General features: G+C 45.1%; 1 protein-coding gene across 3 annotated transcripts in view; it reads left to right on the top strand.

Moving 5' to 3' along the window:
* Positions 1-16,129, top strand: part of tmeff1a (transmembrane protein with EGF-like and two follistatin-like domains 1a) — a gene marked incomplete at its 3' end in the record, with an annotated part of 124,497 nt that overhangs the window by 95,148 nt on the left and 13,220 nt on the right. For all 3 annotated transcript variants that reach the window (XM_084058471.1, XM_084058470.1, XM_084058472.1), the window contains exons 4-6: positions 3,994-4,023; positions 11,249-11,345; positions 13,687-13,835. In XM_084058471.1, coding sequence (XP_083914597.1) covers positions 3,994-4,023; positions 11,249-11,345; positions 13,687-13,835 — 276 coding nt within the window. The remainder of the gene's footprint in view (positions 1-3,993; positions 4,024-11,248; positions 11,346-13,686; positions 13,836-16,129) is intronic.

Below are 16,129 nucleotides of genomic sequence, written 5' to 3'. Positions count from 1 at the left end.
CATTTCGCTTGATTACTTATTTGAAAACGTAACTAGTAACGAAGTACTCCAACTGCTAAACTAACGCGTTAGGTTACTTCGTTACCCCAAAAAGTATTCCGTTACAGTAACGGCGGTAGGTTTACTGCCGTTTCCCCCAACACTGGTGGTATTGCAGGTGAAAGTGCTTTATAAGCCAGAGAGCAGTTAGTTGGAATGAGTATATCTGAGGCTTGATTTAGGCTCAAACCTTTTGAAAAACGTTTGAGGGACATAAACAATATGATATTAAATATATATATATATATATATATATTTTAAATTCATGGTGTAGATCCTCTAAGAACATTGTACCTTGTGGTTTACTTGAGTATTTGTATTTTTGGATGCTTATGACTTTCACTCCACCACATTTCAAAGACAAATATTGTATACAATATTTTGACTGCGCTATACTGTCATCATAGTACTGATATCAGATGTGACATTGTAGTACTGATGTCATAATGTGACATCAGATCATAGCTCCCGTCAAACTACTGTATATAAGGTGTAGGCAGGGGGTTTAGACAGCATTCTACAAGAGAGACATAGAGACAAGGCACAGACAGACAGACAGACAGACAGACATGTTGCACTGGACGGTGACCAAAGAGAAAGGGTTTGCAGAGGGACATAGATATAGTGTTGTAGTGGCAGTGGAACGCGATGTGTACGTCTTTGGATTGTCTCACAGCTCCGAAAGTGTTCCGATTGAGGTACACATCCTCAACACTGTCTCTTTGCGTTGGATGAGGTTGCCCCCAGTAACATCTGGAAGAGGACAATGTCCCCTTGACGTTCCCTCCAGGCGCTGTGGACACACAGCTGTGCTGATAGAAGACATCATCTACATTTGGGGGGGATGTAAGTGGGACACATGGGAGAACTGCAATGATCTGTACACATTTCATGTCGGCATCCTCACATGGTTCAAGCCAAAGGTTACTGGAACGGTTCCAACGGTACGGAAATACCACTCAGCCTGTGCCTTGGGTAAGGTCATGTATATCCATGGAGGATACAACGTGTTTGAATACATTAACAGCATCTACGAGTTGGACTCCACCACAATGGTCTGGACTTTAATTAACACCAGTGGCACTCCACCACTTTCAGCAGGTCACTCCGCCACCATCATCGGGACAAAGATGTTTGTATTTGGTGGCAAAGTGGCGTACTACCAAAACTACGACTACAGCAACAACATCAGAGTATTTGACACAGAGACCAACTGCTGGCTGAAAACACCTTCTGCACAGCTTCCTCCAGAAGAACGTGCGGATCATTCAGCCTTTGCCTACAATGAAGAGCTGTACATATTTGGTGGCCGCACGTCTAGAGACCAGACCTTCATTGATCTGTGGAAGTTCAACCCACAGACCTTCTCCTGGAAGAAGGTTGAGCCAAAGGGGAAAGGTCCGTGTCCAATGTGTAACATGTGCTGTTGCATGGTGGGAGATCGTTTCGTGCTCTTGGGAGTATACAAAGGAGACGACAGACCCAGTGACCTGTACATCTTGGATTTCAGTCCCAGTATGAAGACGCTATGCAAGCTAGCAGTTATTCAGTACGGCTTGGAGCAGTCTGGACTCCCACGCAACATCAGGTGGGAACTGGCTGCCATGACTGTCAGCAACCACCGATGACAACGGCAGAGAATCAGACAAACAGAAGATCTTTGTGCAACCCCCTAACACACACACACACACACACACACACACACACACACACACACACACACACACACACACACACACACACACACACACACACACACACGTATTCCTTTGTTCATGTGTGTGTTTTTATGTACACTGGGAAAGGAAGGGTCTGCACACTGTTCGTAGAAAAATATGTATTAACTGAGCATGACAACGTTTCGACCCACGTGGGTCTTCATCAGATCTGATACGATACAAGGAAGTAGGCATGTACGATACAGAGGGACGAGTCACGATCAAAAGACAGCTGTTTGCAATAAGTAACCAGTGACACACCGACCCGATCTACAAGGTTCAAGCCCCACTGTCGAGCAGTAAAGCCAACTGTCATGAAGGGAGATCAATTCTCCAAATAAGGGAATCGAGGGTGGGGTGGTTAGAAGGCCATCAGTGTGGCACAATAGGTGCAATAAAACATTGTCTAAAAAGAATGTAATAGACAAAAAGGGAAGGACATGAATATATACGCAATAAGGATCAAATAAAACATAAAAAACGAGAACTATCACAGAAATGGCTTGACATCAAATTCCTCGTTGAGCTCGTTGAGTGTGTAAATGTAAAATGCTGCACGTTGAAGTAGTAGGTGATTGTGATCGCCACCACGGGAAGGTCTGTCAACCTTTCCCATCCCGCAATAGCTTGAATTTCAGTCAGTAAGATTGTGACGGAACCATTGATAATATCTTGGACCATCCATATATTATATGTATGTCTAAGTCGGGGACCACCAGGGGTCCAAATGGACTCCTACAGGTCTGTAACATAGTGTACAAATGGAACCAAATGGACCCTTATGGCTCCAGTTGGTTCCATGTGTACACTCTCAGAGTTATATTAACACTGAGGATTTTACTCTGTAGATTGGGGTCCCAGAGGTAAAAAAAAAACATGTTGGTCCGTGGTCTAATGCATATCAAACTGGGGATCCTTAAAATAAAAATAAAAATGAGAACTGGTTTAATATACACCTGAACACGCACTGTGGTCTTGCATTGTACAGCAGGTTCTGAGAGTGAAGGACAAACATGAATTGAATTGAACGCACTCCCAATCCATTTCTTAATGCAAATATGCCACTGCCAAAAACCTCTGAACCGAGCGTCCATTTCTTAAAGTGAGAATGGCGTGCCAAGAGCTCATGCGGTTGAGGTCCATTTGGTAAATGCATCTGAGCCTCTCAAACACACTTAACTAATGGGGTTGAGATGCTGTCAATAGAGCCCTTATCAGACCACGTCACATACGTAGATATCACCAGCAGTGGACAAAGTACTCAACCCCTAGTACTTGAGTCAAAGTATTGTTGCTATACTTTGAATACTTAGGACGAGGAATGTAACGCTTCTCTTCGTTTACGCTTTAAAACGCTTTTAGCTCCGGTGCAGAGGAGCGTAAGGTCCACACCAAAGCCAGCGGGTGTCACAATAACAATGAATGAACTACGGAACCGGAAAAAATAAATCTCCCGCCAGAGATATGTACCCGCCCCACATGCATGTAATTCAGCCTCAATTACATGTAATTCCGGTAGCAGGGTGAGGTTATGTCACAAATATCAGAGAATCATGTATGCTGTAACAATAACTAGCCTATCAGCATGACTGACAGATAAATCATGAAAAGATATGAGGCATAGGAAGAAGAACAGAACCACAATTACAGTATAATGTAGATACTCCTGGTCAATTGTTACTCAACTACAAGTGAAAGGTGCTCTGTCAAATTTGTACTTTAGTTAAACTACTCACAGTCAGCGTGCGTGTGCAGTCTCAATGCTTGTATACAAATAATTGGTCTAATGGACCTGTTTGAAAAGAAGGGGGCACTCTTTGCCACTTAAGCCCTACAGTATATACTGTCGTACGACTAATTTGCTAAAATAGCCGATCTGCAAGCTCACAACGTGTCGTTATGTGTCAAGTTGTGAGTGTGTCAATTTTTGTTTCCTTCTTTTTTTTTACTGAAACTTTTCCCCTATAATGACATGCCCAACATAGGGATGTGGTTAAATGTGAGGAGGAGGGATTCTCCTATTGACTGATGACCCAGTCATCAAATTATTGGCTTAGGAATGTAAAAAAAAAACTAAAAATAACTTTTAAAAAAATAATTCAAGCCTTCAATTCATAGAAAATATTCCCCAATTCCCCAAAATAAATAAATAATAATAATTGGGGTCCCACAGTTTGATAACCACTGCTGTACCTTGATAACATGACTCTGACTCTGTCCTTCTTGTTCCTCACAGATGGTGGCTCTGGCTCAGGAGATGGAGATGGTGAGTGTGATATTTATGTGTTGTTTAATTAATTCATTCATTCATTCATTCATTCATTCGTTCACCACTTAAAACCCCAGCATCGTTATTCCGGGGAAAACGTTTGCAGAAAATAGCAGATCTACAGTGCAGATATTTAACCCTTTAAGACCGGGAACGCATCTGTGTAACCACTTTAACCATTATTTTATACTTTGGATATTCAAACATAGCAGATATACAAGCTCATAGCGTGGCACCGAGTGCTGCGCTACGAGCTTGTAGATCTGCTATTTTTTGAAAAATTGTGAACGTTTTTCTTTGAACATACATACATACATACATACAAGGGAACATTTTTAACTCAAATCTTTGCTACTGGGGGTCCCTGGAACATGTTTTGAGATGGGGGTCCGCGGCCAAATACATATCATTTTGGGGGCCCTTGACATGAAAACGTTTGAGAACCACTGATGTAGCAACATAGGTTTTTTTCAAAAAAACTGTTAGGATTTAGACATTTTGTAGAATTGGCCTCAGGTCTTAATGGGTTAATGTTGAGAGAAATCAGTTTCTGCCCGACAGCGCCAAAATGCCCTGGCCATGAAAGCACACATGTGCCGTGCTGTATCACAAGGGCTACTGTATCTCTTGTCATCTTCATGAGCGTTGGTTCAGGCATGACTCGATGATGCCAGGTCTCCACCCGCTGGCGCCGAGCCAGACTGCCATGGAGATGAATTATTAAGCATCGCAATGGATCGGATGTATTTGTAGTGTGTGTGTGTGTGTGTGCGTGTGTGCATCTGCGTGTGTGCGTGTGTGCGCGCGTGTGTTCAAGGTTGTACTTTATTGCTACATCTTATGCAGAGGCACATAAGAGTAAAACTTACTTTTGTTAGGCTTTCCTTCAGACAATGCAGCAGCATACCGTAGGTAATGATACGGTGTAGGCAATAGTGTGTGTGTGTGTGTGTGTGTGTGTGTGTGTGTGTGTGTGTGTGTGCGTGTGTGCGTGCGTGCGTGCGTGCGTGCGTGTGTGTGTGTGTGTGTGTGTGTGTGTGTGTGTGTGTGTGTGTGTGTGTGTGTGTGTGTGTGTGTGTGTGTGTGTGTGATGGGGTTTTAGAATAGGATAAAATTATATTTCACGAAAACATGAAAACGAGACTCTCACTCGCAATGGACTCGATGTAGCCCCCAGACAGACACACACACACACACACACACACACACACACACACACACACACACACACACATACACACACACACACACACACACACACACACACACACACACACACACACACACACACACACACACACACAGGGCAGCACTGTGCTCCCAGGCACAGCTGTCTCTCTCCTGTCTGTTTGGAATTTAAAACACTGGAATGATGCAACAATGCTGAGTGCAACGCACACACACACACACACACACACACACACACACACACACACACACACACACACACACACACACACACACACACACACACACACACACACACACACACACACACACACACAGAGAGCGGTTGGAGCTTCGCAGCTCCGTGAGGCGAAACGTTCTGCTGTTGAATTGAAATGAGCTTGCTCTGCGAACCCACCGGCAGTGATGGAAGAACTTCTAGCCGTGCCACAATGTAGAAAGTCTCTATTACAAGCAAAAGCTCAAATGACTGGCTTACACTTTGTGTGTTCTGAACTTGGAAAGTCTGTTTTTTGTTTTTGTTTTGATGTTCCAGTGTCCTGGAATAAGTTACAACACATGCAAAAAAAACAATACCCCAATATCCTGTGAACAACTTGATTGCAAATCTCCCTATACCTCAGTATGTGACTGTATTTAATCTGGTTGCATTTTCTGTTTTGTGTTATCTCACTTTCAAAGTATTCTCTTACATGTTTCCATGTGTTGAACTCTTTTTATGCAATCTCGGCATAATTTCATGTGAGGGTAAAACCTCAATGTTCTTTTCAAGAAATGAAAAAAGGTTACGACCAAACATGTCTTTGCTGTTGGGAGGAAACCTTGTATGTCCAAAACTGCTACTTCTCAGGAAATGGAGTGCCTCTGCTCCAATGAATCCAATGTAGTTATTATTTAGTCACAAGCTCCTTGTGAATACGTTTCATTGGTTCAATATTTATCAAACTTAACCACTTTCACTTGAAAACAAATGTTTCAAAAATACTGAGCTACAAGCTTACTGCGAGCTCTAGCTGAGGTTGTAGATTGGCTATTCTGGCTACTTGTGACACTGTTGTATGACAAAGTAAGCTTAGTAGGGCATTCATTTACAAAAATAAAAACAAAAAAACATTGAAATATGGAGATACAAGGTTTCTGCCCGACTGCGACAATATTCCATTTAGAATATCATCTTGTGACTGATGATTATACAGAATATACAGTATAGAATTATCTGGTTGTTGAGGTAGCGTTACATAAATGACTGTTGCAGCAAAAAAAAATATATATATATATACAGAATATAAAATATACAGAAAATAATGGATGAATACATTAGTGTCTGGAGATATACTGCATATTGTCGCTTTTTTGTGTGCAATACATACAATCTAAAAATGTACAATTTATGCAAGGAGGTCCAGAAAAGTCCAGAAATACTGTATGTCAGGGGTCTTCAACAGGGTGTCCGGGACCCCTCAGAGTTACTACAGGGTCCGCCAAATCGTTTTGTTATAGGAACACACACATTACATTACATTACATTACAGTCATTTAGCAGACGCTTTTATCCAAAGCGACTTACAATAAGTGTATTCAACATAGGTAGGGAACGAAAACTACTAATCACCAGAAGTCTTAAGTGCATTTCCTGCAAAAAACAAGCAACCAAGAGTATACCTAGCGCTAAGGTAAAAGTGCAATATATCAGCTACCTACTTTCTTTAACAGATGAGACAAAATAGCAAAATCAAATGAGCACGAGCTCAGACAAATAAGTGTATCGACTAAACAAGATCCAATAAACCAATACAAAACTAAAACAAGAGTTTGTACAACTAGTTAACAACAAGTAGGCCAGGCAAAGAGGAAGCGTAGTTTTTCCTGAAGAGGTGGGTTTTCAGCCTGCGGCGAAAGATGGGCAGTGACTCTGCTGTCCTGACATCAGTGGGAAGTTCATTCCACCACTGTGGGGCCAGAACAGAAAAAAGTCGTGACCGTGTCGATCAACCAGAAGGACCGTTGAGTGGCGAGGGAGTCAGTCGCCCCGAGGTGGCAGACCGGAGTGGTCGGGCAGGGGTGTGGGCATTGACCAAAACCCGGAGGTAAGAAGGAGCTGTTCCTTTCACTGCCCTATAGGCTAGCACCAGGGTTTTAAACTGAATGCGAGCCGCTACGGGGAGCCAGTGCAGAGAACGGAGAAGGATAGTTGTGTGAGAGAACTTGGGGCGGTTGAACACCAGACGAGCCGCAGCTTTCTGAACAAGCTCCAGAGGTCTGATGGCAGATGCCGGAGCACCAGCCAGGAGGGAGTTGCAGTAGTCCAGGCGGGAGATGACAAGAGCCTGGATGAGCACCTGGGCTGCCTTCTCCGTGAGGAAGGGGCGAATTCTCCTGATGTTGTAGAGGAGGAATCTGCAGGACCGTGTCACTGATGCGATGTTAGCCGAGAACGACAGTTGATCGTCCAGGGTCACACCCAGATTCTTCGCAGTCCGAGTTGACGTCACCACAGCGTTCTCAATGGTGATGGCCATGTCTCGGTGAGGACAGCCCTTCCCTGGGATGAACATCAGCTCGGTCTTGTCCAGGTTGAGCTTCAGGTGGTTTGTCGACATCCACTCCGAGATGTCAGCCAGACAAGCAGCAATGCGTGCCTCCACTTGTGTGTCAGAGGGGGGGAATGAGAGGATCAGCTGGGTGTCATCGGCATAGCAGTGGTAGGAAAAGCCATGGGAGTGGATGACAGCACCAAGAGATGTAGTGTAGAGAGAGAAGAGAAGAGGACCCAGAACCGAGCCTTGGGGAACCCCAGTAGTGAGCCTGTGTGGTTCTGACACAGACCCTCCCAGCATCACCTGGTAGGAGCGACCCGTCAGGTAGGATGCAAACAGGGAGAGTGCAGAGCCTGAGACACCCATCCCCTCGAGGGTGGAGAGGAGGATCTGATGGTTCACTGTGTCGAACGCTGCAGACAGGTCCAGGAGTATCAGGACGGAGGAGAGAGAGTTCGCTCTAGCGGTATGGAGCGACTCCGTCACTGCCAGGAGGGCAGTCTCGGTCGAGTGACCCACTTTGAACCCAGACTGGTGGGAGTCCAGGAGGTTGTTCTGGTGGAGGTAAGAGGACAGTTGTTTAAAGACAGCACGTTCGAGAGTTTTAGATAGAAAGGATAGAAGGGAAACCGGTCTGTAGTTCTTGATCTCAGAGGGGTCAAGTGACGGTTTCTTCAGGAGGGGGGTGACTCTGGCAGTCTTGAAAGCAGAGGGAAAGTAACCAGATGTCAGAGAGGTGTTAATAAGGTGGGTTAAGAAGGGAAGAAGTTCAGGTGCAGAGGACTGCAGCAGAGTGGATGGGACCGGGTCCAGGGAGCATGAGGTGGGGCGACTAGAGGTAACAAGGAGAAGGACCTCGTTAGGGGAGAGGGGGGAAAAGTGGGATAGAGAGGGTGAGGGGGAGGGAGAAGGAGTAGGTGAAGATAGGGAGGGAGGGGTGGAAGGCAGACAGGTGTGGATAGTGCGCAGGGCACCAGCCGGGGGAGGGTTAGTGAAGGAGGATCGGATATCGTTCACCTTCTTGTCAAAGAAGTTGGCGAAGTCATCAGGGAGGAGGGAGGAGGAGGGCGGAGGGGGTGGTGGTTGCAGGAGAGAGGAGAAAGTTTGAAAGAGTTTTTTAGGGTTGGAAGCAGAAGCCTGAATTTTAGTGCAGAAGAAAGCAGCTTTAGCAGCAGATAGAGAGGAGGAAAAAGTAGAAAGGAGAGATTGGAAGGTAAGAAGGTCCTCCGGGAGGTTGCCATTTCTCCATTTGCGCTCAGCCGCTCTCAAGCTCCGTCTCTCAGTACGCACTGAGTCCGACAACCAGGGGGCAGGTGGAGTTTGGCGTGCAGGCCTGGTGGTGAGGGGACAGAGATGGTCTAGAGAAGAGGATAGGGTAGAGAAAAGAAGATCAGTGGCGGTGTCAGGGGATAGAAGAGCAAAGGATTCAGGGGCAGGGAGAGCAGAGAGGACAGAGGAGGAAAGATCAGAGGAGGATAGTGAGCGAAGGTTGCGACGTGAGGAAATCATGTGGGTAGGGAGGGGCTGTGAGGGGGGAGAGGAGAGAGAGAGAGAGTAAGACATGAAGTAGTGATCAGAGAGTTTCTTACCCTTTTCACTGGAAAGAGGAGTGACGGACAGGTTAGCAGTAGAGCAGCCTCTGGTGAAGATCAGGTCCAGTTGGTTGCCCTTCTCGTGGGTAGGGGGAGACACACACACACACACACACACACACACACACACACACACACACACACACACACACACACACACACACAGTTGTGCTTTGATTTTAGGCTATTATTGTTTTATTTATTTTCCCTCAGCTGTTGATTAATTCATGAAAGAAATAATGCTGCCCAACAGCACCGATATACAATTTAGATGTTTACCTTCCTTGGGACGGATGGGATACAGAATACAGATTATAATTGCACCTTCCCTTTTTATTGAGGTAGGATATTACATGTATAATGTTAAGAGATGCCGAAGAGAGAAAGACACAGTAAAATAATGAATACATTTTGTGACCGAAGTTATACCGAACATTGATGCAGCAGAAAGATGACTAAGTTAACGAAGTAGAAAGTCTCTCTCCCCTGTGCTGAGGATGTGATATGTAAATCATCCGTCCACCAGGGAATTACACCTGCGTACAAAAGACAGACAGACAGACAGACAGACCAACCTACATGAGCAAGATTAAGTTATTGGTTCTTAAATATCAGTTACGATATATTTACGGTTTACACAGCCCTGCTATGTACCCGGCAGAGCGACCGTGTGCAGCATTGTATATAGAGTATATATGCATGGGATGAGGGGAGTGTGGAAATCAGACATGGGAGAAGACCTCAAGAGGCGGCCGTGCGCAGCTACAGTAGAGTCAGTGCTGCTGTATGGGCCTGAGACAAGTGAGACGTGGACCCTCACAGCACAACAGGGAAGGGCCCTGGATGGAGTCTACACAAGAATGCTACGAATGGCACTAGGTGTCACATGGACGGACCACATCGGAAATGTGGTCCTCTACGGGGACCTACCACGGGTCACAGACAAAGTCAGAGAGAGAGAAGGATGAGGCTGGTAGGGCACTGTGTCAGGCACCCGGAACTATCACTGGGTGAAAAGGGTTATAGGCTACACCTGGATACGTGGGCAGTGCATATCCCCACCCAACATAAATGATGAATGAATGCTGGAAGGACTCCTCACCTAGTAATGCGTATATCAGCCTTTAAAATACCTGGATATGTGTCTCTCTTTTCTCTGGTAGTTTTTTTTTTTTTTTTACTTGAACTGTACAGAGCAAACTGGCACTATGGGAGCCAACCCAGGGCAAAGCCAGGAAAGACAAGACGCGCACCACCTACGTAGATGCACTGCGGCGCGACAACTTAGCTAACAGCACTGTAGAGCTCAAGACCCTGATGTTAGATAGGAGAATGTGGAGGGCAGCGATTCAAGAGTCCCGAGTTGGTGTTGGCCAGACCGCTCTCTCGCATCGAGTTGTATAACCTCATGGCTACCTGCACAAAACAACAGACCAAGTCTATTGTGGTTCTGCTGGGGGAGGAGGACAACACTGCCAAGTCAGCGTTTTGGAAAAAAGTAATAACGAGAAAAAAATGGCTGGTCTGAGGTTATAATTTTTCTTTTTTCGTATAGTCGTCAGTGACGGATAGGAAAAAATATTGTTTGCACAGGAAATATCATGCTGATCGGTGTAGTAGTATGGAACACACACACACACACACACACACACACACACACACACACACACACACACACACACACACAGGGAAAGCGGGGAATGATATTGTTTGTAATGAGGACGTGTAGATTGCAGGCAGTGTGTGTCCTGTCCTGTCAGACGCTGCTGTCAACAGGAGGTCAGAGCGACAGACTGACAAATGCAGTCGCTATTCAATCTGGGAGCAGAGCTGTAATTCTCTCTCTCTCTCTCTCTCTCTCTCTCTCTCTCTCTCTCGCTCTCTCTCGCTCTCTCTCTGCTGCAGACTATGAGGGTTCTACCACCGACGTGGGGAAGAAGTTCACCAAGTGTGGGACCTGCAAATATGGAGCCGAGTGCGACGAAGACTCCGAAGATGTCTGGTGAGTCCAGTCATCTTCTTCACTCAATTTTGAGTCCGGGGACCACCAGGGGGTCCATATATGGACCCTTAACCACTTAAACCCATATGGTTGAGCGGAGCCCCTTCTGAAAACAGCAGATCGTCAAGCTCGATCTGTGAGCTTGTTGCAGGTCGACCAGTGAGCTTGTCGACCTGCTGTTTTCAGCGAAAGCTTTCCCCACAATACGGATGCTGGGGTTTAAGTGGATAACCCATTCAATCCGGGAGCGCATCTCTGTCATTTTAGATTTATTTGGCTATTCAAAAATAGCAGATATACAAGCTCATAGCGAATGAATATATATATTTTTTTTTATAGTTTTAAAGCGAACATTTGTAACTCAAATCTTTGCTTCTGATGGGGGGGGGGGGTCCCTGGAACAAAATATTTTACAAATATTTTGTAAAATAGGCCAATATGAAAAGGGTACCATGTCTTCTTAGGCCTTTCACGGCAATCGGACAGTGCATTCATCATTTGAGGCATTTTGTACTAAAAATGTGTTTTGCTAAATTAGACCTGCCGGTGGCGCTATAACAGGCCAATGTGAAAAGGGTGGCATTTATGTCTCAGCCTAGTGGGAATATGCGTGGAAAATTTCACTGAAATTGCATGCTGTGTTCATGATTTGAGGCATTTTGTTCAAAACGAACCAATCCTGCAAACTTTGGAAACCAATCTTAGGCAATCAGGATAGAATATGGGAAAGTGGACAGATCCGTGTTGATCACATGACTATAGAGATACTGTGTACCGATTTGTGTGATGTTTATACCAAATCTGTAGGAGTACTGTAGTATCAAAAAATGTGTTTCGCACAAATCGGCCTCCTGTTGGCGCTATAACAGGCCAATCTGAAAAATTCGGGCCAGAGGTTCTGAATTGACATCCAGGGAGTGTGTGTGCACAGTTTCATAGTGACCGGGCCAGCGGTGCCGGAGATTAGCTGGTCACAGACAGAAGGACACACACACGGACAGGGTGCAAAACATACTCTCACAATGACAGAGATGCGTTCCCGGTCTTAATGGGTTAAGCTGCCTACTACAGTAGAACTATCGTCAATTTGATTCAGCTGGGCTTCCGAGGGACAGATAAATGTCATTTTATACCGCCACCGAAACACTTCTGTGGCCCGAGGCTCACGGCTCACGCTGTTGGTGGCGAGTGGAGACTGGCTCAAGCAGTGTGTAGGCTACACTACAGCCAGCAGCACTGCTGGATGTGGAACAGATGAATTAATACCTGGATATTGCGACCGTGACCCGCTGTGGGGAAATGTGTGAGGTATATGGAGGCTTTCCCTTCCTAGCGATAGATTGTTTTTATTCAGGGTCACTAGAAAGAGATTGGAGAGATTGGAGAGGTGTTTGTACCTCCTGGAAGTTGGCTCGCGTTCCAAACAAGGGGCTAGCATCCGGCTAGTAAATTAAATTGAGGCTATATAGGAAAAGACAGTTCATGTGAATGGCCCGCAGTCTCGCTGTTTTCACCCCTGCTGGTGTCAGAAGCTATAGACCCCTTAACAGACGACGTCATACTGGCTGCGTGCAGCCAGTATGCGCGCAACGAAACCCATTATATCAGGTCTCGTTAGGACGCGTCTCACTAGCCAACACACACAAGAGGGGGTTGGGGTGTGCTGAAACCAGTGCACCCCGAAACAGGTTGGGAATTGATTGCGTGAAACAATCACCTGTGCGTCCAGGCTCAATGTTAGTAAACAAATAATTGGTCTATTATAGGCTTTATTCAAGCGGATGTTTTTTTTGTGTGTGTGTGTGTGTGATAGGAACTGTTTTTAGTTTGATTTACGTTAAACTTCAACCCTATAGCTAGCATCCCTATCCTGAGGGGAACATTAGCCAAAAATAGCAGATCTACAAGTTCACCACGCCTTGTGGCGTGAGGCGTTGTGACCTTGTACATCTGCTATTTTTGGCAAAGAGGTTTGGTTTAGAGGGGAACAAGAGCAGACCAAGTACATAGTCAAAAGGTCAAGTTTTTGTCACTTTTCCAAAGCCAATCATTTGATTTGAGACACAGAGTCTCCTTTGTGTCTCCTACCGGAACCACTGCCTACCGGTCCACTGGTCATCAAATTATTGGCTTAAGAATGCGACAAAAACAAAAACGTATCCATGAATTCAAGTCTCTATGGGGTGACTAATTGATAGAAAAAAAGTATTTTTTGGGGTGAACAATCCCTTTAACATGAATCCAACATACGTCTTCAACGTTTGGCCTGAAAAACGTTGAAAACGCCCGGTATAAATATATAGACATACTCGTATGCTAACCTCTATACTCTTCTCCTCAGGTGTATATGTAACATAGACTGCAGTGGTCACAATGAGAACCCAGTGTGTGCCACCGATGGCAACTCCTACAACAACCCGTGTCTGGTGAGAGAGGCCTCCTGCATGAAGCAGGAGCAGATCGACGTCAAACATCTGGGGAGGTGTCCAGGTAACTGTCTACACAGGGTTTTAAACATCTGGGGGAGGTGTCCAGCTAGTAACTTTCTTCAGGGCTTTGAGGAGCTGTGTGTGTGTGTGTGTGTGTGTGTGTGTGTGTGTGTGTGTGTGTGTGTGTGTGTGTGTGTGTGTGTGTGTGTGTGTGTGTGTGTGTGTGTGTGTGTGTGTGTGTGTGTGTGTGTGTGTGTGTGTGTGTGAGCTTTGGTGTATGGAGTGCTACCAGTCTAAGGTTCCAAAAAATGAAATACTCAAGTAAAGTAAGTAATTAAAGTACCTCAAAATTATACAGAAGTACAACACCTGAGCATGTACATGGCTACTTTTCACCAATACTTAACTCCATGAATAAAGGTACATTCTGCTGATTTGTGAACTGCCCCCCCAAGCAATTTCAACCACGCAATTAGTCTTGGTTTAACAAGGTGTTCATTACCTGCTGTTTGCTGTAATCCAATTAAAAATGCTGTTTTCTATCCGAGGGAAAGATACATCAAACACACACGGTTTGTGGATTAATTCCCTAATTGGAAACGTGATTAATTAGATCCATTAATAGCACTTAAATGGTTTAAATGATTAGAGTTATTTATGGAGGAACGAGCTTGTTACAGTCACAGTTGAAACACCTCATAATCTGTGAAACTTATTAAGGTAAGAGGCCTCAGATGGATAGAAAGTAAAAGCAAAAACAACATTTTGGTAACACATCGTGACACTCAAAACGTGTGACGATGCAACATATTTTAAGCTAGTAGATAGGCTATATTTTCTACTTTTGTGTGACACTGAAAAAAACGTTTTCGGGTGGGTTGCCAATTTTTTGCCAATCGGGAGAGAGTACCCATTTATCAGCTTCAATTTTAATAGTGTTATACAGTTAAACTTTTGTCTGCTTATTTCTTTATGACATCCTGTACCTATTTCACTTGCTCATGCTATGTATCCTGTGTGAGTTCTCTCTCCTAATTGGATAAAATTCGTATCCGGACCTGGAAATGCAATTTCTATTTACTAAAGAGCTGGAGAGACTGAGACTCTCAGTTACTGAACAAACACTCTATAGCAATGAGTACTATCACAATAAAGGCTAACCCGGTCCGCTAATCGCGACCCTGCCCGGCCGCAGCCTGGCCCCGGTTGGGGGCTAAACTGGGGAAGCTAAGCGTGTGGTAACGACTTTCATTACGAATCGCGTTTGAATCAGTTTACGACTATTCAAAGGAAGGAGGGAGCATTCCTTTGTTACAGTAGCGTGCGTGCGTGCGTGCGTGCGTGCGTGCGTGCGTGCGTGCGTGCGTGCGTGCGTGCGTGCGTGCGTGCGTGCGTGCGTGCGTGCGTGCGTGCGTGCGTGCGTGCGTGCGTGCGTGTAGGAATGAATGAATGAATGAATGGGTTGAGAGTGTCCGCCTGAGATGTAGAAGGTCCCAGTTTCGAGCCCCTGAAGTAGTTTATACTGGAACTGGAAAACAAACTATAAAATCAGCCTAGGCGGGTTCCGTGCCCCTTTAAAGAACCTGTGACACCGTCAGTGAAAGAGAAATGGGGGGATGTGGAGGTGAATTGAGTGGAGTGGCCGTGCGTGTCCCCCAGGCCTGTAAAAATGGATTTCATTTATAGGACACTTTATTGGCTTGGAATGAGTTCTTCTTGCTGTAATCCAGCAAGGTTCCAGCGCGCTCTGAAAGCTCAAATGAAGTCAGAGATGAGAAGATTTTCCACCTCCGAGTCAATAACACACTGATAGAGACATCAGCTGCTCCCCCTCTCTCTCCGTCTCTCTCTCTCTCTCTCCGTCTCTCTCTCTCTCTCTGTCTCTCTCTCTCTGCTGACCAGTGGTGGAATGTAAACAGAGTACATTACACATGTAGGCTATTGTACTTAAGTACAATTTTGAGGTACTTGTACTTACATAACGACTTAAGCCTAATTTTATATTTAGGGTATTCAACAATAGATGATCTACAAGCTCACAATGCATCGCAGATGTTTCAAAAATATGCCAATACTTGTGTTTTTTTTACTGTATTGCGACTTTTACTCAAGTAAAAAAATCAGAGACATCAGCTGGTCTCTCTCTCTCTCTCTCTCTCTCTCTCTCTCTCTCTCTCTCTCTCTCTCTCTCTCTGGTGATACGCTGTCGAGTTGATGAAAACTCAATCTCTTCTCCTCCTCTGGGATGAAGTTGTACCAGGGGTCAGAGTTCAAATCAACGTTCAGGTGGATTGAAACCCACAAGGGGATTATGGGTCGTGAGGAACTAGTATTTGGAGTTGTAGTTTTCTGTGA

This window comes from Gymnoscopelus microlampas (genome assembly GCF_963454915.1).
Source record: "Gymnoscopelus microlampas genome assembly, chromosome: 5".
Classification (NCBI taxonomy): domain Eukaryota; kingdom Metazoa; phylum Chordata; class Actinopteri; order Myctophiformes; family Myctophidae; genus Gymnoscopelus; species Gymnoscopelus microlampas.
Note: the sequence above shows the minus strand (reverse complement) of the source record. Positions and strands in the feature narration are given on the sequence as shown.